Source organism: Phoca vitulina, unplaced genomic scaffold (genome assembly GCF_004348235.1).
Source record: "Phoca vitulina isolate PV1807 unplaced genomic scaffold, GSC_HSeal_1.0 scaffold44, whole genome shotgun sequence".
NCBI classification, from domain to species: domain Eukaryota; kingdom Metazoa; phylum Chordata; class Mammalia; order Carnivora; family Phocidae; genus Phoca; species Phoca vitulina.
In genome coordinates this window covers 12771238-12796759 of record NW_022589747.1, presented here as the reverse complement: position 1 = coordinate 12796759, position 25522 = coordinate 12771238, and the positions used below count along the sequence as shown (strand labels likewise).

Genomic DNA, 25522 nt, shown 5'->3' with positions numbered 1-25522 from the left:
CTTCTTACTGGCTCACCAAATAGAAGATAGTCAAGAATCCAGACCTGGTCATGAATCCTTAAGGAAGACAGTTGAACGCGGTAATGTGGTAGATGCAGTGGACTCAAGGTCACTTGATTTGGGGTCTCAGCCTGACTCAGCTACTAAATGATTTTAACATTTTACAGTATTTAATTAACCTAGCTGTTCCTCAGTTCCTTGTCTATAACAGGGATTGCTTACTCCTGATTGTGCAAAGAGTTAGAGACTGGTTTTAAAATGCACTATACAGTGTTATATTCTGTAAGTTTAATACCTCTAAGTTATACTTTTAATGTTTAGAAGTACAAAAAGTTTTAATTTATTACCAGAAAGAAATTCATAATAGGTAATGAAGCGTTCACTAGTGGCCAGAGAACAGCACAAATTGGTTTATTACATTTTCCCTTGAGCTCCCTGTTTGATATGGACTCTCTAATCTTTTCTCCCTTGTCCTCTCAGTTTCTCTTTTTCTTCCTTCTTTCTGGGGTCCCAGTTTGTTGTGATTTTGGCTTCTGACTTGTGCTTTGTCAAGGTTGAGATGAAGGTGTGTGGGTGATGGATGGGTTGGGACTTCAAGTCTTTCGGTTTCTGATGAAGAAAAGTGATCTTCCTGTTCCAGTCTTTAGGTGAAACATCTGAAGATTTTTCTCTTGTTGGTACTGTCCACCCCTAAGAGCCTAGATTTAATGTATTACAGTGGGAACACTATTTTCTCTTTCTTACCGCGTATCTGTTTGCTAGTAAGTAGCGGAGATTGATATCTTAACAACTATACAGTTTCCTGCTTTTCTATCTTCACTGATAAGGGAACTGAACTATTAGATCCTTTCAACTTCTAAAAAGATGTGATTTAGGCTGGAGGCCTCCATAGTGTCAGTGAGGCAGGTAACGATAGATTTTGTTGTGCCTATTTATAGGTGGGAAAGTGAAGGCAGTGAGGAGTTGGATCTATAGCTCTGAGTTCAGTGTTTTAGCCATTACATGGAATTTCCTTCCAAGGGAAATACTGCTTTGTAGACATTTGTGTGTGAATGTCACTATAAGCATATTTTTAGCTTCAATGAGTGGTTTGAGGTAATGCATGTGTTTAGAATAGGAGGTTCAGATACTGTGTAATTCCAGAGCCCATGAAATGTGAAGGCCGTGACTATAGTGACCACATTCTTGTGCGCTAAAATACTTGTTTGATCTGAATATACCATTTTTTTGTTCTCCATGTTGCCCTTTGTACTAAAGATATTTTCCCTACTAGTTGGGGCTATAAGTCATACTTACAGTGGTTTTCATAATCAAAATACTACTTTCCTATTAAGAAACTTAATTTCCTGTTGATTGTTTTTCCAAATTAATTTAATTTTAACTTCTCTTTTCACCCAATCAGTAGTCAAAGTCTAAGAATTCAAATTTCTAAGTATCTCTGGAGTCAATGCATGCCCTCTTCCTTAATTGAGGTTCACTTTGGCTCTCTCCCTTGGACTATTGCTAAATGTTTCTGATGGGTCTCCTAGCATGACACCAAGTATCTTATAAAAAGTCACATTTGTACATAAAGTGCTTTTATATACCTTTTCTTATTTAATTCTCATACCTACTGATGAGGTAGATTTTATCATTACCTACCTTTGACAATTAGGAAAAAAAATAGAAAGGCTAAGAACCTTCCAGAGGTTACACGGTTAGTAAATGATGGAAGAATTCATATTTCAGAAAATAGGTCACTAAAATATTCATGGGCCCCAAGGTAGAAACAAAATTTTCTGTAAATTACATTAGTATAATGAATGACTCAGTGTGAGATAAAAGTATGACATCTAGACAGATACCTTTAAGGATAATTTTTTTATTTTGGAAATGAAGCCAACTACTTAAAAAAAAGTTTTCACATTTTTGTGGTTTTATGAAGTAATTAGGTTGAGTAATATAACTAAAAAGAAAAATGCTTGTGTGACTTTTCAAATTCATGCCACTTTATTGAACGTTTGCCAGAATTGATTTATAGTTTCTTTCGTATTTTTTTTTTAACCAAACAAGGTTTTAAATAATAACTTAGAAAAACACATGATTTTTCTTCCTTGCACCCTTCCTTCCTTTAAAAAATCTATTTGGTAAGCTCTGAAAGTAGTGGGAATAGATATGGAGGAATGAGTGAAAATATTACGCAGTCTTAAATCATGTATGGGAAATAATATTTTTAAAATTCTTAATTTTATACTTTCGGTCACTGTGATGACTTAAATTCCTATACCCTTTACCAATACCCTTACCTATACTCTGTACCCTTCAGCCCATACCCTTTACCATTTTGTAATGTTAACATGTTACAAAACCGTAGTAAAGTGATCAAAACTAAGAAATTAACATTGGTGCAGTACTATTAACTAAACTCCACTTTATTCAGATTTCACTAGTTTTTTTTTTTTTAAACTAATGTTCAGGTTTTACTTTTGAAATGCATGAATGAATGGGGATGAGAGAGTTTAAGAAAACAACATTGGTAACAGTGAGAGTGCAGAAATACATGAATGAATATGAAAAGTGAGTAATTGGGAAGACTTAATTTTTTAAAAGGATTTTATTTATTTATTTATTTAAAAGATTTTATTTATTTGAGAGAGAGAGAGCGAGTGCACAAGCAGGGGGGAGCGGCAGGCAGAGGGAGAAGCAGGCTCCCCACTGAGCAAGGAGCCTAATGCGGGACTTGATCCAACTGAGCCACCCAGCTGCCCCTTTATTTATTTTAGGGAGATATAGAAAGAGAGAAAATGCGCATGTGTGAGTGGGGGGAGGGGTAGAGGGAGAGAGCATCTCAGACTCCCTGCTGAGTGTAGAGCCCTACACAGGCCTTGATCCCAGGACCCTGAGATCATGACCTGAGCTGAAATCAAGAGTCGAACGCTTAACTGACTGAGCCATTCAGATGCCCATGACAGTATTTTTAATACATACTTTGTCTTCCCGTTATAATTGTATGTCTTAGTTCTTAAGTAGAGTCTTCCTTTTCTTGTGCCTTTGTTGATGAGAAGCATCCCTGTTTCAGTTTTATAGGAATATCACCACAAGTTGTTCTTACAAAAGGGCTATATTAATTTATTAAAAGAGCTAAGTACATTTAAAGCAGTTTCTAAGTGACCGAGAAAAAAATTATTCTATTACTGATTTCAAGAATTAAAATTTAGTAAAATACAAATATTACTTAATTTCTAAGAGTCTACATATCAGTCTAAATCCATTTCTTCCAATAAATTATGATGGAATTCTAGTGCACATTGCTTAGCAAGGTCTGTTTATTACCTGTTCTTCCCCAAATGTGTTTTGCGGTGTTCTGAGTGATAAATTCCTTTATCTGTTGATATATAGAGATAGTACCACCCCATTTATCCCAGATTTCAGGATGAGAGACACATTGTTTTATATGGTCATGGTAGTAGGGCTGCAGTGGGTCTCCGTGTGTGGAAGGGACCTTTCATACCTTATATATACAGCCCCTGCTCTGATTCTGTCTGATTGCACCTGGGAATACTTAGTCACTTCACCGCTGCAGTGTGGTTCTCTGTGGGGTTTCCTGCTCACTAAATGGTATTTTATTTGCACTTCCTTATTTCTCTGGCATGCTGACAATTCTTCGATGACAGGAATATGATTATGAGGGATTTCCAAAGTATGAGCATCACCACCTCTGAATTATACTAGAAAATGAGTGGCACATCTTTTTTTTTTTTTTTTTTTTAAGATTTTATTTATTTGTCAGAGAGATAGAGAGAGAGTGCACGCACAAGCAGGGGGAGCGGCAGGCAGAGGAAGAAGCAGGCTCCCCGCTGAGCAGGGAGCCCATTGCAGGACTGGCAGGACTCGATCCCAGTATCCTGGGATCATGACCTGAGCCGAGGGCAGACGCTCAACCGACTGAGTCACTCAGACATCCTTGAGTGGTACATCTTTAGTTATTGTTACCAAACAGCTTTGAATGAAATGTAACTTCCAGAGTTTCCACTAAGTACATGTTCTTTAGCAGGCCTTTAAAAAGACTTTTTAAAAACTTAAATTCTAATTATTTCCCTCTTTTCTGTTTTGTTTCATTATTGTCATTATAATGGTGTTTAGAAAAATAAAACAGCTTTATGGACATATCATTCATGTACCATATAATTCACTCATTTAAGGTGTACAATTCGATGGTTTTATATTCACAGTGGTTTTTATATTCACAGAATTGTGCAGCCATCACCACAGTCAATTTAAAACATCTTCATCTCTCTAAAAAGAAACCCCAAACTCATTAGCAGCACCTCCTATATTCCACTTCCTCTCAGCCCCTGGCTCTACTTTTCGTCTCTATGGATTTGCCTATTCTGGACATTTCATGAAAATAGTATCATATCATCTGTGGTCTTTTGGGACTGGCTTCTGTCACTTAGCATAAAGTCAGCATGTATCAGTACTTTATTTCTTTTTATTGCCTAACATATTCCATTGTATGGCTATCCCACACTTCATTTATTTATTGGTTGATGGACATTTGGGTTCCTTCCACTCTTCGGCCATGATGAATAATGCTGCTATGAAAATTTGTGTGTAAGTTTTTTTTGTGAGGAAGTATACTTTCATTCTTTTGGGCATATTCCTGGAAGTAGAATTGCTGGGTCATATGGCAACTTTATGTTTAACCCTTTAAGGAATTGCCAGACTGTTTTCCACGGTGAGCACAGCATTTCCAATCCCACCAGCAGTTTATAAGAATTTTTATTTTTCCATGTCCTTGCTAACACTTGCCATATTTCTCTTTTTCATGACAACTCTTCTAGTATGTGTGATGTGGTATCTCACTGTGGTTTTGATTTGCATTTCTCTGACGACTAATGATCTTGAGCACCTTTTCATGTACTTACTGGTTATTTATATGTCTTCTTCTTCGGAGAAATGTGTGTGTAAACCCTCTGCTCATTTTTAAATCGGGCTGTCTTTTTGTTGTTGGGTTGTAAGCTCATTTTGGTTTTCATTTGCATTTCCCTGATGGCTAATGATGTAGAGCATCTTTTCATGTGCTTATTGGCTATTTGTATATCTTTTTTTGAAAGTGTGTCAATACTGCTCATTTTAAAATTGGGTTGTCTTTTTATTTTTGGCTTGTAAGCTCATCATGGTTTACATTTGCATTTCTCTGATGGCTAGTGATGTTGAGCATCTTTTCCTATGCTTAAAGGCCTATTGTGTATCTTCTTTGGAGAAATGTCTATTCAGATCCTTTGCAAAATGGCTTATTTGCCTTCTTATTATTTGAGCTGTAAATTATTGAGTTTCTTCATAAATTCTAGTTATAAGTTCCTTACCAGATATGTGACTTGAAAAAAACTTTTTTTTTTAAATAGACAATATACTATATTTGAAACAAGATTGCACTCTTGAATTTTAGAATGTATCAGAATTGCATTATTATTTCATAAATTCTTCTTTTACTTAACATGCTGACATGTCCAGCTATTCCCAGATGTCTGTGTGTGGGTATGTGTGTATGTGTGTGTGCGTGTGTTTTTTTTTTTGGTGTTCAAAAAAAAAGATCCCTGGACCCTGGGATCATGACCTGAGCCGAAGACAGATGCTTAACGACTGAGCCACCCAGGCGCCCCTGATTTGTTTATTGTTACTGTGTGGAAGGACAGTTGATTTTTATATATTGCCTTGTATCTTGCAAACTTGCTGAACTCATTTGTTAGTTCTAAGAGTTTTTTCTTTCTTCCCAGTCTAGATTCCTTTCATTTCTTTTTCTCTCCTAATTGCACTGGCTAAAACCTCCAGTATAATGTTGAATTGAAGTGATGAGAGCAGGCATCCTTCTCTTGTTCTAATATTAGGGGGGGAGCATTCAATTTTTCACATTTACTTATGATGTGACCTGTGTTTTTTTCACATATGTCCTTCTTGAGTTTGAAGAAGTTCACTTCTTTACCTAGTGTGTTGAATATTTCATCATTAAGGGTATTGGATTTTATCAAATTCTTTATCTGCATCTGTCAAGATGATCATTTTGTGTTTTTCCTTTATTTTAATGATTTGATTGTTATACTGATTGATTTTCAAATATTAAATCAACCTTGTTCCTGAGAAAATTGATCCCAATTACTCATAATATATAATTCTTTTGTATATTGCCAGATTCAATTTGCTAGTATTTTGTTGAGAATTTGTTTGTGTTCACACTCATTAGAGATATTGGCCTGTATAGTTTTCTTTTCTTTTTTTTTTATTTTTTATTTTTTATTTTTTTTTATTTTTTTTTTTTAAAGATTTTATTTATTTATTTGACAGAGAGAGAGGTAGCGAGAGCAGGAACACAAGCAGGGGGAGTGGGAGAGGGAGAAGCAGGCCTCCCGCCGAGCAGGGAGCCCGATGTGGGACTCGATCCCAGGACCCTGGGATCATGACCTGAGCCGAAGGCAGACGCTTAACGACTGAGCCACCCAGGCGCCCTCTTTTCTTTTTTTTTTAAAGATTTTTTTATTTTTTATTAGAGAGAGAGGGAGAATACAAGCAGGGGGAGTGGCAGGTAGAGGGAGAGCGAGAAGCAGGCTCCCTGCTCAGCAGGGAGCCTGACGTGGGGCTTGATCCCAGGACCCTGGAATCATGACCTGGGCCGAAGGCAGCTGCTTAACCGACTGAGCCACCCAGGCGCCCCTATAGTTTTATTTTCTTGTGATGTCTTTGTGTGGCTTGATCTCAGTATATTACTGGCCTCATAGAAGAAGTTGAGAGGTGTTCTTTCCTCTTTTGGTTTTTGGAAGCATTTGCGAAGAATTAATGTTAATTCTTTAAAAGCTTGGTAGATGTATGATTTTACTCATATGTGGAATTTAAGAAACAAAACAATTGAGCAAAGGGAAAAAAACAAGAGAGAGAGAAGCAAACCAAGAAATAGACTCTTAACTACAGAGAACAAACTGATGGTTACCAGGGGATAGGTGGGTGAGGGGATAGGTTAAATAGGTGATGGGGATTAACGATTGCACTTCTTGTGATGAGCACCTGGTGATGTATGGAAGCGTTGAATCACTGTACTATACACCTGAAACTAATATTACACTGTATGATAACTAACTGGAACTTAAATAAAAACTTTAAAAAATGCTTGGTAGAATTTTCCTAGACTTTTTAAATTTTGTTGGAAGCTTTTTGATTACAAATTCAGTTTCTCTAATTGTCATATATCTATTCAGTTTTTCTATTTATTTGTTAGATTTATTTCTTACTTTTTTTTTAAAGTTTAGGTACAGGGGCGCCTGGGTGGCTCAGTTAAGCATCTGCCTTTGGCTCAGGTCATGATCCCCGGGTCCTGGGATCGAGTCCTGTATTGGGCTCTCTGCTTAGTGGGGAGTCTGCTTCTCTCTTTACCACTCTCCCCTGCTCATGCTCTCTCTCTCTCAAATAAATAAATAAAATCTTAAAAAAAAAAGTTCAGGTACAGATTTGTCACTTTTGTTGATCTTTTCAGGGAGCCAACTTTTTTTTTTGGTGATTTTCTCCATTGGGCTACTATTCTCTATTTCATTATTTCCTGTTCTACTCTGTATTACTTCCTTCCTTTTACTTGCTTTGAGTTTAGTTTGCTTTTCTTTTTCCAATGTCTAAAGGGGGAATGCTAGGTTATTGATTTGAAATATTTCTTCTTTTAAAATACAGGTATGTACAGCTATAAATTGCCCTCCAATACTGCTTTAGCTCCATCCCATAAATTTTGGTATGTTGTACCTTTATTTTCATTCATCTTGAAACATTTTCTTTTAAAAGTTTTTTTTATTTGAGTATAGTTGACATACACTGTTACGTTAGTTTCAGGTGTACATCATAGTGATTCCACGTGTTTATACATTATGCTATGCTCACCACAGGTGTAACTACCATCTGTCACATTCCTTATGTTGTGCCTTTCATTCCTATGGCTGGAAGCCTATATTTCCCACTCCTCTTCACCCATTTTGCCCCCCTCCCACCTCCCTTCCCTCTAGCAACCATTAGTTTGTTCTCTGTATTTATAAGTCTGATTCTGCTTTTTGTTTGTTAATTCATTTGTTTTGTTTTTTGGATTCCACATATAAGGGAAATCATATGATATTTGTCTTTCTCTGTTTGACTTACTTCATTTAGCATAATACCCTCTAGGTCCAACCATGCTATCTCAAATGGCATGATCTCATTCTTTTTTATGACTATGTAATATTTCAGTGTGCATGCATGCGTGTGTGTGTACGTACACATGTACATACACACCACATCTTCCTTACCCATTTGTCTGCTAATGGACACTTGGGTTGCTTCCATATCTTGGCTATTATAAATAATGCTGCAATAAATATAGGGGTGTATATATCTTTCTGAATTACTGTTTTTGTTTTCTTTGGGTAAATACTGAGTAGTGGAATTATTGGATCATATGGTATTTCTATTCTTATTTTTTTGAGGAAACTTTATACTATTTTCCACAGTATGGAGTGTACCAATTACATTCCCACCAACAGCACACGAAGGTTCCTTTCTCCCTATGTCTTTGTTCACACTTGTTATTTCTTGTCTTTTTGATTTTAGTCATTCTGACAGGTGTAAGGTGATATCTCGTGGTGGTTTTAATTTGTATTTCCCTGATGATTGGTGATGTTGAGCATCGTTTCATGTGTCTGTGGTCCATTTGTATGTTTTCTAAGGAAAAATCTCTATTCAGGTCCTTTGACCATTTTTAATCAGATTATATGTTTTTTTGGTGGTGAGTTGTGTAAATTCTTTCCGTATTTTGGATATGAACCCTTTATTGGATATATCATTTGCAAATATCTTCTCCCATTCATTAGATAGCTTTTTGTTTTGTTGGTGGTTTCTTTTACTGTGCAAAAGCTTTTTATTTTGATGTAGTCCCAATAGTTTATTTTTGCTTTTGTTTCCCTTGTCTTAGGAGACATATCTAGAAAAATTTTGCTGTAGTTGATGTTAGAGAAATTACTGTCTGTGTTCTCCTAGAATTTTTATGGTCTCAGGGCTCACATTTGGGTCTTTAATTTATTTTGAGTTTACTTTTGTGTATGGTATTAGAAAGTGGTCCAGCTTCATTCTATTACATGTAGCTATTTAGTTTTCCCAGCACCATTTATTGAAGAGACTGTCTTTTCCCCATTGTGTATTCTTGGCTCCTTTGTAATAGATTAATTGATCGTATAAGTGTGGGTTCATTTCTGGGGTCTCTATTCTGTTCTATTGATTTATGTGTCTATTTTTGTGCCAGTACCATACTGTTTTGATTACCACAGCTTTTTTTTTTTTTTTTTTAAGATTTTATTTACTTGAGAGAGAGAGAACACGAGTGGATTGAGGGACAGAGGGAGAAGCTGAGCAGGGAGCCCAATGTGGGACTCAATCCTGGACTCTGGGATCATTACCTGAGCCGAAGGCAGACACTTAATGAATGACTGAGCCACCCAGGTGCCCTGATTATTACAGCTTTGTAGTATAACTTGAAATCTGGAATTGTGATACCTGCAGCTTTGTTTTTCTTTCTCAAGATTTCCTTGAGTATTTGAGGTCTTTTGTGGTTCCATATAAATTTTAGGATTATTTGTTTTATTTTTGTCAAAAAAACACCATTGGTATTTTGATAAGGATTGCATTGAATCTGTAGATTGCTTTGGGTAGTATGCACATTTTAACATTTATATTAAGTCATCTAATCCATGAGCATGAAATATCTTTCCATTTGTTTCATCTTCAATTTCTTTACTCAATGTTTTTATAGTTTTCAAAGTACAGGTCTTTCACCTCTTTAAGTCTATTCCTAGGTATTTTATTCTTTTTGGTGCAATTGCAAATGAGGTTGTATTCTTAATTTCTCTTTCTACTATTTTGTTATTGGTATATAGAATGCTACTGATTTCTGGGTATTAATTTTGTATCCTGCAATTTTACTGAATTCATTTATTACTGGAGTCTAGGACTTACTTTCTTTCTTTTTTTTTTTGAAGATTTTTTTTTTATTTATTTGACAGTGAGAGAGAGACAGTGAGAGCAGGAACACAAGCAGGGGGAGTGGGAGAGAGAGAAGCAGGCTTTCCGCTGAGCAGGGAGCCTGATGTGGGGCTCGATCCCAGGACCCTGGGATCATGATCTGAGCTGAAGGCAGATGCTTAACGACTGAGCCACCCAGGCACCCCTGGAGTCTAAGACTTTCTATGTATAGTATCATGTCGTTTGCAAATAGGGACAGTTTTAACTTCTTTACCAATATGGATGCCTCTTATTCATCTTAAGGTATTTTCTAATTTCTTATGTGATTTTCTTTGTTACTCATTAGTGTTTTGGGATTATGTTGTTTACTGTCCACATATTTTTGGGTTTCCAAAATATGCCTCTGTTAGTGATTCTAATTTCATTCAGTTGTTACCTGAGAACATATTTTGTATGAACTCACTACTTTTAAATTTATTTTAGCTTGTCTTATGGCCTATGGTATTGTCTGTCCTAGAGAATTTTCCATGTCCACTTGAGAAGAATGTGTGTTTTGTTGTTGGATGAAGTGTTTTCTAGATATTAGATATACTTGGTTTATGGTATTCAAATCTTTTCTTTCTTTTTTGATTTTCTATCTAGTTGTTCTTTTTTTTTTTTTAAGTTTATTTTATTATGTTATGTTAGTCACCATACAATACATCATTAGTTTTTGATGTGGTGATCCACGATTCATTGTTTTCATATAACACCCAGTGCTCCATGCAGTACGTGCCCTCCTTAAAACCCACCACTGGGCTAACCCATACCCCCACCCCCCTCCCCTCTAAAACCCTCAGTTTGTTTCTCAGAGTCCATAGTCTCTCATGGTTCATCTCTCCCTCCGATTTCCCCCCACTTCATTTTCCCCTTCCTTCTCCTAATGTCCTCCATGCTATTCCTTATGTTCCACAAATAAGTGAAACCATATGATAATTGACTTTCTCTGCTTGACTTATTTCACTTAGCATAATCTCCTCCAGTCCCATCCATGTTGATGTAAAAGTTGGGTATTCATCCTTTCTGATGGCTGAGTAATACCACCTTACACCAGTTAGAATGGCAAAAATTGACAGGGCAAGAAACAACAAATGTTGGAGAGGTTGTGGAGAAAGGGGAACCCTCTTACACTGTTGGTGGGAATGCAACTTGGTACAGCCACTTTGGAAAACAGTGTGGAGGTGCCTCAAAAAATTAAAAATAGAGCTACCCTATGACCCAGCAATTGCACTCCTGGGTATTTGCCCCACAGACACGGATGTAGTGAAAAGAAGGGCCATACGCATCCCAATGTTCATAGCAGCAATGTTCCGCAATAGTCAAGCTGTGGAAAGAGCCGAGATGCCCTTCAACAGATGAATGGATAAAGAAGATGTGGTCCATATATACAATAGAATATTACTATCTAGTTGTTCTATTCACTGTTCATATTTGAGTTTGAAACCTCCTTCTAGTATTCCTGATGTGTCTGTTTCTCCTTTCAAATCAGTCACTTTTTGCTTTTTGTTTTTTGGCAGCTCTGTTGTTAGGTGCATATATGCTTATAGTTGTTATATCTTTCTAGTGCAATGATCCCATTTTCTATTTTTATTTTCTCTAGTGACATTTTTTTGGTTTGTTTTAAGATCTATTTCGTCTGGTATTAGTATAGCCACTCCAGCATTCTTATGGCTGTTGTTTGCATGACATATTTTTTCCCATGCTTTCATTTTTTCAGCCTATTTGTATCTTTGAATCTAAAGTGTGTTAGTAAGTTGGTTTCAGTTGGTGTTTCACTGAAATTATTTGGCATAAATTGTCACTTCTAACAGTGATAATGTTGTCTCTAATATATTGATGAGTTAATGTTTGTTTAATGCTTATAATTTCATATTGTTATTCTGGATAATGTAATGATGTTTTTGGAATATTAATCAGATATAGTCTCCCCTTTTCAGGAAGTTTAAATATAAGATAAAGGATTTATTATCATTTATTCCTACTGGTCTGAGAAGTAGAGCAGATAAAATATGAGTTTATTCATTTTATAGTGAGAAGATGTGTCTATAAACTTAAATTTGGACTTGTCTCTCATTTTTAACACTATAAATAATCTTAAATCCCAATGACAAATTTAATTTTAAATTTACTGATTCAAGCCACTACAAGTTTTTTCCAATCATAATAGGTAGAAAACAGCCAGAGGTTTCCAATTTTAATTGCTTTATCTTCCTTGAAATTGAGTTGAAAAGCAGAGAAAAAGTTTAGTCATTAAATATTCTCGTTTACTTTCTTTTAACATTATTTACCACTCTCATAAGATGATTGATACAGTTCATGTATGGATTGCAGGAAAGAAAAAACTAGCTTCTGAAAATGATTGAATAACAGCTGGAATTAATGAATAAGGGAGTGATTGAATGAATGTATCAACCAGATGAAATGTAGGCTTTTTTAGGTATTCTGTGTGATGCAAGGATTAACAGAATTCAAGGTAGTGCAAAATAGGAACTCTATGATATAACAATGTCTGATAATAATGTTAATGATAATGTTAGCTAATTTTTATAGGATAGTTATTGTTTGCCAGGCACTGTTCTAATATCTTTACATATAGGTCAAAGATTGGATTGTCAGATCAGACTGACATGAATTGAAAATGTTAATCAGTATTAAGGTTTACTTTTAATTTTAAGGATACAAGGAACCAAAAGGCACAGGAAGAGCAGACAGGGGTCCTGGACATTGAGACAGACCCCCAGATTCTTTCTTTTCACAATAGACAAAACTGTCAATCCCAGAGCAGTAGATATGATCTCTAATGAAGTACGTGGGTTACCTCATACAATAGGGAACATTATAGGCTGTGAAACATTCCATTTTATACTCCAATAATTGCACAGGTGATGTCCCATCCCTTATAAACCTATAGATTTTAGGTTTGTTTTCCATAGTACTTCTAAAACAAGGGTATTCTGCTAAAAGCCTTCTATGGATAAGTACTTTTTTTTTTTTAAGCAAATACCATTAGTATATTTGTCAGTAATTAGCGTGCTTATAAGGAGAATAGACCAGGTCTTCTGCCTTCTTTTTCCTGGGAGAGCCTCCTACCCAACAAGAAAAAAAAAAAAAAAAAAGCTCTCTTTCGTTGCCAGTAGATTTACTCATTTAAGTTCAAATTCAATTATTTATTTTTTAGGATAAACAAGGTAAATACATTAAGAAGGAACTTCAGACATGTGTGTTTTTTTTTTAAGATTTTATTTATTTGACACAAAGAGAGATAGTGAGAGAGAGAGAGAGAGAGGAAGAGCACAAGCAGGGGGAGCGGCAGGCAGAGGGAGAAGCAGGCTCCCCACTGATCAGGGAGCCCGGTATGGGGCTCGATCCCAGGACCTTAGGATCATGACCTGAGTGGAAGGCAGATGCTTAACTGACTGAGCCACCCATGCGCCCCTAGACATGTTTAAAAATATTTGATATGATTTGATTTGGTTTAGTTTGGTTGGTAGGAGATGGAGTGAAAAATACAGTAAATATAAATATATTCTTACCACCAGCAGATAATCACCATAGCAGCTTGTTGTATTCCTTTTGTGTGTGTGCATACATATGTCATAAACAATTCTTTCTTCTGTTTGATCTTAGAATATTTGAGAAAAAATAAGGTGGTTTCAATTTTCAATTTTCTCTGTTTTTCTCACCCCAACCCAGGATGGAGACCCAGTTCGTCCAGGAGTGGCCATGACTGATCTCGCTACTGGCCTGTATGCATGTGGAGCCATTATGGCTGGACTGATACACAGATATAAAACGGGGAAAGGACTGTTCATTGATTGTAACCTCCTGTCATCTCAGGTACCAATCCAAGGAACTTTTGAGATTGTGGTGTAAAGACATGTATCTGGGTTTTACTCTTTCATATCAAATCCTATGGTCACATGTGCAAAAAAAAAAACAAAACCAAAAACAGAAAAAACCCACAAACAACAACAGCAAAAGCTGTTCTATTTTGGTATACTTAATTATTATTAAGTTAAAATAAACAGACCATGAAGATTTTGTTGTATGTAGACATTGCTGTTGAATTAGAAGTTTAAAGACTATTTATATTAAAATGGGTCTATTACTACTTGTGAGACAGGAGTACATTTGATTCTATTTTATTGTCACATGAGCTCTGTAACTTCTTTTGACCAGGGTTTCTTCACCTGTTTTGTACTATGGATCCTTTGAATAGTCTGGTGAAGGCTATGGACCTTTTTTCAGAATTATGTTTTTAGATGCATAAATTGATATATTTAGGATTGCAAGGGAAGCAAGTTATATTAAAATACAGTTATTTCAATGTAAAAACCAATTTTGTGTTGTAATAACATATATGATTTTTTACTAACACATTAAACCATAAGATCTATTATTGGGCTTAGTGACTATTGCAATTTTGAGGTAATGTTGAACATAAATGATGTTTTAAGATATCTGCAATAGCTAGAATATGATATGAAAATATGGATAATATTTATTGGTGATCAAGCCATAGGTACTACTAATATTCCTATGGTTTGTTGCCTACATTCATAATTGAAGAAAATGCTAAATTTTAGTTAGAAGTTGGATGGACATAAAGATATATTTTTCCATTCAAGTTAATTAGTTCCCAGAATTCTTCCCATGGACTCTAGGTTAAGAACCCCTGGTTTGGATAGTTATTAGTTATGTCATGCTAAATACTAAACTGGTGGAATTAAAAGGTTAACTAACTCTGAAATTGACATTTTGCCTCCTTTTTATTGGAGCAGACCCAGATGCCTATTCAGAATAGATAATTCTTCAGGAATAGAAAAAAAGAAAATACCAAATTTGTGCAAGGAGATACTTTACTATGGGAAAAATTACTTTATAGATGGAGACCTCAGTTAGGAATTTCAGATTTAAATGGCATACATGGGAGACTAGTAAACTTGGAAAACTGCTTTGGAGATTTGTTCTCGTAGACAAAATTAAGGAGTTGTCTAGGGTAAAAAAAAAACCCATCAAAATGGTTAAAGGTAAAATACTACATATGGGGTTTCAACATTAGCTTTGAGTCACAGTGAGCATTTTAGTGGTTATATAAAAGGGTAAAATAATTCTCTCCAAATGAATGAACTGTCTTCTAAATAGAGAAACACAGATGTTAGTTATGGGAAGAAGCTGAAAGCCTTTTCTTCCCTCCTCTAATTTTATAGCTGTAAGGAACCTGAGGTAGGGTAAGTGAATGGCTACAAGTTACACATTCCTTAAGGATGGAAGCTAGGAAGATTTCAGGGGGTTTGACCTGTGCAATCACAGAGGGTTCTAAGCTTAGTTTAAATGCTCTGTTATCACTGCCTTGAGATTCTTAATTATTTTTGAATGAGAGGCCCTACATTTTTTTCACTTTGCACCAGTACTTGCAAATTATGTGACCGGTCCTGGATTTGGGACTCTATTTAAGTCTCCTGATCTTTACCTAGTCTGCTTTACTTATATGTCAATGATTAATTAGCTTTGGAAGAAATTCTCTTGTAGCGTTTGGTAGAGTTTAATTCTCTTCCGGCTCCTAACACAATGATTCATGATGTGGAGGTGTGTGGTTCCCTGGGGATGAGAGTGGAGGGGGATGGTATCACTGGTGGGGCTGTTTCAGAGTGAGGGTACAGGAAATACAAATGCATGCATGCATGCTCACATACATGCTTTCTAGTCATTCTGGGTATGTGTCTGTGTTTGTTGTTCATGTTGTCCCCTGAGCCTGTAAGTCCCATGAATGCAGGAATGTTTGTTTCTGCTTACAGTGGTATCCTCAAAATGCAGCCTAGTATTTGTCAAATAGTGGGCTCTCCCAGTCTTTTGAGATCAATAGGATGCCCACTGTTAGCAATGTGTATGTCTCATGGCCCTTAGGTTTGCTAGGAAAGGTTAGAAAAAGGTAGAAAACCATGGAGTTAGGATAAGCACTTGATAAACAACTAATGATGAGATGATTTGCTTTCAGCAAACCTGGTAGCAGTGTTTTAGTCTATTTGCTGTAGCTAATCTAGTTAAAGGTTGCTAAAGTTATTAGTGTGATTAAGACTCATTAGCTACTTTTTTTTTAATTGAGGAAAAACTGACATAAAACATTATATTAGTTTCAGATGGATAACATAATGATTTGATATTTGTATATATTGCAAAATGATCACCACAATAAGTTTGGTTAACATCCATCATGATACATCGTTGTGATCTTCTTTTCCCATGAGGAGAACTTTTGCAATCTACTCTCTTAGCAGCTTTCAAATATGCAGTACAGTATTATTAGCTATAGTCACCATGCTGTACATTACATCCCTGTGACTTACTTATTTTATAACTGGAAATTTGTACCATTTGACGCCCTTCACCTATTTTACCAGCCCTTTGCCTCTTGCAACTACCAATCTGTTCTCTGTATCTATGAGTTCAGTTTTTTTTTTTTTAGGTAAAAAAAAAATTTCTTCTAGATTCCACATATAAGCAAGATTGTATTGTATCTGTCTTTCTCTGACTGGCTTATTTTACTTAGCATAATGCCCTCAGGGTCCATCCATGTTGTTACAGATGGTGGGATTTCCTCCTTTTTTTGATGGCTGAATAACATTCCATTGTGTGTATATATGTACAACATTTTTTTATCCATTCATCCATTGACGAACACTTAGATTGTTTCCATATCTTGGCTATTGTCATTACCTTTTAACAATAAAAATCAATTAAGTCTTATTTTATTTTATTTTATTTTATTTATTTATTTATTTATTTATTTTAAAGATTTTATTTATTTATTTGACAGAGAGATAGAGCCAGAGAGCACAAGTGGAGAGAATGGCAGAGGGAGAGGGAGAAGCAGGCTCCCCACTTGAGCAGGGAACCCGATGCGGGGCTCGATCCCAGGACCCTGGGATCATGACCCGAGCCGAAGGCAGACGCTTAACCATCTGAGCCACCCAGGCACCCCAATTAAGTCTTATTTTAGAGCTATGGATTTTCAGATCTACTATTTTATATGATCTCCATAACAATCACTTGAGGTAGGTAGGGCAGGAGTTTTTTTAAAGATTTTATTTATTTATTTATTTGAGAGAGAGCACAAGAGCTGGAGTGGGGTGAAGGGCAGAGGGGGAGGGAGCGGGAAAGAATCCCAAGCAGACTCCACGCTGAGTGCAAGTCTGGGCTCTGTCTCACAACCCAAAGATCATGACCTGAGCTGAAACCAAGAGTTCAATGCTCAACTGGCACCCAGGCGGATGGGGCAGGAATTTTTATTCCTATTTTACTTACAAAGAAACTGAAGCTAGGAAATGTTGATCTGCTTGACCAACAGAGTCACAGCGAGAATTCTGGTTTCTGATATCCTGACTGGTTCTCTTTTCCCTATGTGATAAAAACAAAAGCTTTGGCACTGAGGGACAGGCAAGATCCAGCTTTCCTGTGGTGAAGCGCCAGGGGAGAAGGCAAATTTAGTAAGAGGCAGAGGAAGCAAAAGACCCCCCAGTAACAAGGGAACACAGAGCAGGACTGGCCCCTCGTGCCCCACGTTGCATGCCAAGAGTCAGAATAAGACAGTGCGACACAGTGGGCCCCTCTGAAGCATTATCTAATCATGTTCAGGTCCAGTGAGTGAAAACTGCCATGGAATTTAACCTGATGGACAAGTGTTTCTGTTGAAATACGAGAATTTTGAGAAAGAGAACATTTGGAGTGGGTTTTTTATGAGCTCTGGTCAGCTGAGGACTCACTGTGTCCCAGGCGCTGTGGTAGCTCGGTTGGAGTGAGAGGTGACACATCTGTTCGAGGCTTCATACCAGAGGTGGTGGTGTCATGCAGGAGAGCTGGAGGTGACTCATGTCGTTCTCTGTAGCATAGGGTCTTAGAACACAGCTGGGCCAAGAGTATTAAGGGCCTCCTATGTCATGCTTAGGAATCTGGATTTTAACCGCTTAAGGCCTCTGTTTCTTTATCTAGCAATTCTGTTGGTGATGGTCTTTTCAACCAAAGACACTGTCTTCTTGGATACATGCTATTGTTCCCACAAGCAGAATAGCCTCTGAGCTATGAATAGTGCTAGAGCTTCAAAGGGCAGACAATAGTTTATGTTGAAGCCAGTCTGAAGTGCAAGGCAGTGGGTGATAAGATTTTCTTTTTTTTAAAGATTTTATTTATTTGAGTGAGAGAGAGAGGTCACGAGCAGGGGGGAAGGGTAGAGGGAGAAGCAGGCTTTCCACGGAGCAGGGAGCCCTATGTGGGGCTCGATGCCGGGACCCTGGGATCATGACCTGAGCTGAAGGCAGACGCTTAATGACTGAGCCACCCAGGAACTTAATAAGACCATTTTCATTCTCTTCACCCACTGCCGCCCAAGCTCTGTTCATCTCTTTTTGCCTCTACCCTATTTCTTGACTCTGTGTTACTTCTTTTCTTCTCATCTCATATGTGCTTTTTGAGCCTTGGGCATCTCTTTTCTCTGTTTGTCTTTTTCCCACTTGTCTTTCTTTACTTTTCACTCCTATCCTGCACTGTCTGCCTTTTCCAAGTCCCTTTTCCTCCATCTTTTATTATGTGGAGCTATTGTTGAAGCCGTTCTGGTACCAGATCTTACATCTTTATACTGTACCATGAAGGAAACTTACAGAATCTTTTAGCAGTTTCCCTGGAAGAAAAAGGAAGACCTTTTTTGTAGAAGGCCCAGAAAACAAGCCCATATATTTCACTGGGTTAAGTGACCATTCCAGAACCAATTAATGAGGGCTAAAAAATATGTTATTTGGCTTAAGCTGTTCTGTGTACTACGGATGGGGTTAACTCCATCGAAACCATATGACTATAACTGGGGAGATGTGATTCCTCCAAAGAATGGTGTGGTTATTTTTTGGCCAGAGGCAGGGGAAATTGATGTTGGGGGGCCAATCAACATTATACTAACAATACTGGGTTGTTTTGAGAATCTAATGCCACTAAAGAATGTGAAAAATTCTTTGTAAATTGGAAAGTTTCTGACGACTAGCATTAATTTTATTAGGTTACTGAAAAAATATTTTGCAGTGTTAGAAATGTGCTGAGATTAAAAAGGTAGTTGTTGATATAATTATTATAACTTTTCATAATAGGGAAATCTTGACTAATTTAGTCTTTCAATTTAAGATAACATTTATAGATTCTAGATCAAAATACCAAACCACAGAATGATTAAACTCTGCTTTATGTAAATGCAGAGTGCTATTTCTAGGTACTTTTCAAAGTAATATAATAGGAAACTTCACCTTTTAAAAAATGTGTTCATTTTCTTTTTTTTGTATAAATGTTCACCTGCATTGAGCAGATAACATTTGAACTTAATTTCAGCTGCCTGGAAAATGACTGAGATTTCATGCAGTGGGCAAAAAACATACTTTTCCACTCATTTTGATTGCATTACATAGGATGACGAATGATTGTAACATTCAGTATCAGTTGCTAAAAATGAAATTTTGTACTCCTTCTCTTAAAAGTGATCTAGTGTACAATTACACAAATTGCACTTGATTTGAATAGTAGTTAATTATTAACTCGGAGTTGATTGTCTCAACCACAACAAAACCATTTCATTGTAGAGACACGACAGTTGCTGGGATGTGGTTTACAAGTGGGCACCAAAATTTTTCGTAGTTTCAAGGCTATGAACTTTTAACCCTTGTCATAAAATTCTTTGATTTTTTTTTTTAGTCTTAATATGATTTAAAGTTGTCAACTGAAGATTGTCTAACGTCAGCATCTAAACAGTATTCTTTAGATGATATTGGTAAATAACAAGGAAGTGGGTTTGGATGTGGTTCCAATTATTCTGTTGCTCTTATTCTTCTATTGTGGCTTACAGAAATATCTTTGGGAAGTTTTAATATCCTTCCTGTACTTAATTGTAACCAGGCTCCCCTAATTACTACGACAGTGAGTCTTTTTAGCACCAAACTTCCATAATTATTTTCACATATAGAATGTTTTGGCATTTTTGATGTCATTATTCTTTCTCCAAGTTTGTAATACTGTTCATATTTAGGGTAGATAAAATTTCAGCTATCCTTATTGTAGCACACTTCTGTGGATAAATTTCTGAATTTCAAACAAGTATAGTAATCTGAAATTCATCTTTTTGTGTCTTTAGATACCTGTGTTTCTGCTTTTCTTTTTTTATCCTATGTCTTTTTTAAAAACAGCTTTAGTGAGGTATATTTTTTAAAAAAGATTTTTATTTATTTTTTTTTTTGAGAGAGAGTGATAGAGCACGAGTAGAGTGAGGGATGGAGGGAGAGGGAGAAGCAGACTCCCCACTGAGCGGGGAGCCTGACTCGGGACTCGATCCCAGGACCCTGAGATCACGACCTGAGCTGAAGGCAGATGCTTAACTGAGCCACCCAAGCGACCTAGTGAGGTATGTTTTGCACATCATAACATTCACCCTGTCTCAAGGGACCATTTAATAATTTCTAGTACAGTTCATGAGTTATACAACCATTACCATAAATCAGGTTTTGAAATAAATACTCATCCAGTCACTTCTGGTCTGGGTTGTACCCATGAGGCTAGAAAGGACCAGTTTTTAGTGGGGAAGGATGTAGGGCTGGGTTGACTCAGAATTCAGGGCCCATTATGATTCTGTGGGCCTTAGATGATTTTACCTTTGTGGATCCTTTGCTCCATAAAAATACTAAGAACTGTAGCTGCATTGGTATAAAGATGAATATAATTCATTATTATGTATTAATTATTATTCTGTTAATTTTTTTTTCTCATTTTGAAATTAAAATTAAAACATTTTGTGTCCTTCTGAAGTATGGTGAGCACTATGCCTAATTGATAAGTCAGCTCTGGAAGAATTCCCTTAGGAATAGTGTGTAAATGTGCCAGATTTGTGAGGAAAGAAATAATGTATCCAGGAAGGAAGTGGAGGTTGGAAGTTGAGATCATGCTGAAGGGTGAACAGAGGATGGGAAGGGAGAAAAGCAGTAGCCTATGACCAGGCAAGCATGGAGCAGGGAGAGGAAAAAAGAGGAGCTCATATCAGAAAGCTTAAGAAATCAGAGAACTGTGAGTTTGCATTTGAACCTCCCTTTTTTGACAAGCCTGATGCATTCCTGCCATGAAGGCCCATGTCAGCCTGATCGTCCTTCGTTACTTGAGTCCAATTTTTAATCCTTGTCCAGTTTCCATTCTTTAACTGGCAGTCTCCCTAAGGCCTCCCACTGCTTTATTAAGTTCAGGGGGTACAAATAGATATTAACATTTCTGATATCAAGATGAATAATTAGGTAAAGGTAAAGACACACCCAAAAGTGAAAAATCAGATGACTTCCAAAGAAAATAAGAATTTTAGATAATCTATTATTTTATGTTATTATTTTATACTATTGGTTGGATTGAATACAAGTTGGCTGCAATATAAAACATTTTTTTTTTTTTAAAGAAAATCCAGTGAAATATAAGTGTGTTGGGAGGATGCTCTGGTTTTGTGTAACTGAAATCCTTAGTTATAGTCATTGGCATTGCATATTTTTATATGACATGAACCATAGTGAGGGAAACCAGAGCTTTTAAATTATAATAATTGATAATTACTAGTAGGAGAGTATCTCAAAGGAGAAAAGAATAAAACAGGACAAATTTCATTGTGATCTAGTTTAATTCTCTTATTAGATACTTTAAAACAATTTGGTCCTTTCAAAACTTTTTGAAAAACAGAAACATAATTAAGATCAAGATATAAAAGAGTCGAGGAGAAAGGTCCATTGATGTTGACAAATATTCACCAAATTTAGATTTTGTCTTCGCAGAATCTTGTAGAATAATGAATTTAATGGACTGTTCCTAAAGGTGGGTTTAACAGTATTAGAATCACCTATATTCTCTGTTATTAGAGTTGGAACAATTTTTTTTTGTTGCTAAGTTAAATGATTCTACCTTCATCCTTGTACATTCTAGGATTGGAAAATTTTATGTAGAATAAAATGTTGTGATCATATCCTCTGTGTTGGCTAATTAATAGTGGCTCTATACCTGCCATAAGTTATGGACCAACCGATTGCTAGGGGAACATGTCTATTTGGCCCCAACTATTATGCCATCATTGTAGCTAAAGGATAAGTAAACCACTAACATTAAGCATGGTGGCTGAGATTTAATTTCTAGGAAAATCACTTTAGTTCTTTACAGAATGTATATGAAGTATAATGGGGAATATTTTTTTATAGCCTTAGAGTCATTGTATACCAGCAATATATAATTTTTAAGGTTTTTTTTTTTTTTTTTTTTGTAGCCTAGAGTTGTTATATACCAGCAGTATATAATAAAATCTTGATTGGCCCAAGCACTTAGCAATTTGGATATTCTGGTTGATTTCATTTTCTAGATGACTGAAGGCTAAAAGGAAAGTACTTTGGTTTCAACCATTTTCGTAGGAAATCTTCTAAAATGCTTTAATTTACCTTTCTGTTGTGGTAAATGCCATATACTAAATATATTTTCACCTTAAAAGTTATTATACACATCTCTTTTTTAACCTATTGATACTCCCTTTAGGCAGTAAGAAGTGAAGTTGAATCTGCACTAACAGAATCTATTTGTCACCCATCCATCCACCCACCCATCCATCCACGCATCCCTGTTTCTCATCTACTGTATGCCAGAGTATACAATAAATGATAAGTAAGCCAGCAAGTTCCCTGCCATATCGAATTTACATTGTCACTGAAGATGTAGATAAAAAACAAGTAATAAGTGATACATTTGCAGAGAGAAATAGTGTAATAAAGATAACAGGGGCATTTCTGTTAGCCATGGCAAGATTATTCCAGAGAGATGAAACAATAAATGCAAAGGCCTGTAGCAGGACAAGACTTGGCATCCTCTAGGAACTGACAAAAGGTTGATGTAACTGCCTGAAAGACATCCCTTCAGGTTGACACTGGCACTAAATCTGGCCATTTATTAATAATCATATGAAGAATAAACATGGGTTGTGACATTTAAATAATAACCTGATAATCTATAGTTAGTAGGCCCATTAGAAGTTAGGAGTCAGTAACACTCTTTTTTTAGTGGGGAAGGAATTTATTGGCAGGGCACTAGGTCAAGCCTAGAGGGTAAGAGCTGAGTTCTGGTGCTGTTGTAGAGGAATGATGGTAGAAACAACACAGGACTGCAAACAGCTTTAATCTTTTTTGCTACTTGGCTGACTGGAGACCAGTATTGAGAAGATTGAGACCGGACTGTTGTGATTACCAACAACAGTGCCTGCCGAGGTGCAACACTGGGAAAGTGCCATCAGCTTGCTTACCGTGGAGCAGACACTGTATTATATAGGCTGTTTGTATTCTCCAAAGTTGAATTATTGAGAAGGTCTTTAACAACATAGTAAAGCTTATATAATGTTGACTTTATACTAGACACTGTTCTAAGCATATTGCATATATAAAATAATTTATTTCCTCTATGGCTCTCTTGTTCCCATTTTACTGAGGAGGAAACAGAGGCACAGAATAATAATGTAACTTGCCCTGTGTCACAGCCATGTACTAAGTGGTAGAGCTAGAACCTGAGCTCGGTCTGGATCCAGAGACTGCTATACTTTTACTCTCAAGTGTATAAGGCCCTCCCAGTATTCACTAATTTATTTATGGACTTACATATTTAAATGTCCAATGCTAGGAATATAATATTATGGTGAATAGGGATGTTTGGGAATATGTTTTAGCTATTCCAAAGGGTATACAAAGATAATAAATCTTGACCTGTCTTTTGGGAGGATGATTTTATTTTTTTTTATTTTTTTTTTTTTTAAAGATTTTTTTTTTTTTTTTAATTTATTTATTTGAGAGAGAGAGAATGAGAGAGAGCAAGCACATGAGAGGGGGGAGGGTCAGAGGGAGAAGCAGACTCCCTGCCGAGCAGGGAGCCCGATGCGGGACTCGATCCAGGGACTCCAGGATCATGACCTGAGCCGAAGGCAGTCGCTTAACCAACTGAGCCACCCAGGCGCCCAGGATGATTTTATTTTTAAAAAATTTTTTTAAAGATTTTATTTTATTTATTTGAGAGAGAGAGTGAGAGAGAGAGCACAAGAGGGGGTAGGGTCAGAGGGAGAAGCAGACTCCCCGCTGAGCAGGGAGCCCGATGCGGGACTCGATTCAGGGTCTCCGGGATCATGACCTGAGCCGAAGGCAGTTGCCCAACGAGCTGAGCCACGCAGGCACCCAGGAGACTGATTTTAATAAGTACAGTGATCAGCACTGAGCAATAGAACTTAACATGATTGCATATTGATCTCATATCTTGCAACCTTGCTGGGCTTATTTTTCTAGTTCTAAGTGTATTTTAGTGTATACTATAGGATTTTCCATATACAAGACCACATCATCTGTGAATAGAGAGAGTTTTACTTTTTCCTTTTCAAAATGGATGCCTCTGATTTCTTTTTCTTGCCTAATTTGCCTGGGTAGAAAGAACCCCAGTACAATGCTGAATAGAAGTGGCATGCATGCAGCCTTTTCTTTTTCTTTACGCAGCCTTTTCTTTTTCTTTATTTCAGAGCGAAGCATTACCAGTATGTATGAGGTGAGCTGTGTTGTTTTCACCGTTGCTCTTTAACAGGTTGAGGAATTTCCCTTTGTTCTTGGTTTGCTGAATGTTTTTATCACAAAAGGTGTTAGATTTTGGCAAATACTATTTCTGCAACTATTAAGATCATGATTTGCCTTGCATCACTCATCCTATTAATATGTTATTTGATATTGATTGGTTTGCATTGATTTTTGTATATTGAACCAATTTTGCAATCCTGGGAAAAATCTCACTTGGTCACGTTGTCTAATCTTGTGTATATGTTGCTGTATTCTGTTTGCTAGTGTATTGCTAAGGATTTTGGGGTCTATTAAAAAGGAGAATTAGTCTGTAATTTTCTTCTTCTGGATGTTTTTTCTGTTTTTGGTTATCAGGTATAACTCAAGAATGAGTTGTTCCCTTCTCTCTTAGTTTTTGGAAGAGTTTGTGAAGAATTGGCATTAATTTTTCTTTGTTTGGTAGAATTCATCAGAAAAGCCAAAAAAAGCCTGGATTTTTAATTTATTTTTTTGTAAGTTTTATGAGTACTAATTCTCTATTTGTTATATATTTATTTAGTTTTTCTATCATTTAGTCAGTTTCAGTAATTTGTGTCTTTGTAGGAGCTTGTCATTTTATTTAGGTTACTTAACTTACTGACATATGATTGTTTATAGTATTTTCATATAATCCTTTTTACTTCTGTAAGGTTAGTAGACAAGCTTACTCTTTTATTCCTGATTTTAGTAACTTGAGTCTTCTCTCTTTTTTTCCCCTCAGTCTCCCTTCAGATTTGTTAATTTTGATGATCTTTCCAATGAACTAACTTTAGATTTCATTTGTTTTCTCTGTTGGTGTTGTCCATTCTATTTATTTCTGCTCTTTATTATTT

The 25522-nt window shown here is 36.4% G+C and overlaps 1 protein-coding gene across 1 annotated transcript in view; it reads left to right on the top strand.

Annotated features, from left to right (window-relative positions):
• Nucleotides 1-25522, top strand: part of SUGCT (succinyl-CoA:glutarate-CoA transferase) — a 732205-nt gene that overhangs the window by 116178 nt on the left and 590505 nt on the right. Inside the window, exon 11 of the mRNA XM_032430614.1 lies at nucleotides 13732-13875. Within this exon, the coding sequence (XP_032286505.1) occupies nucleotides 13732-13875 (144 nt within the window). The remainder of the gene's footprint in view (nucleotides 1-13731; nucleotides 13876-25522) is intronic.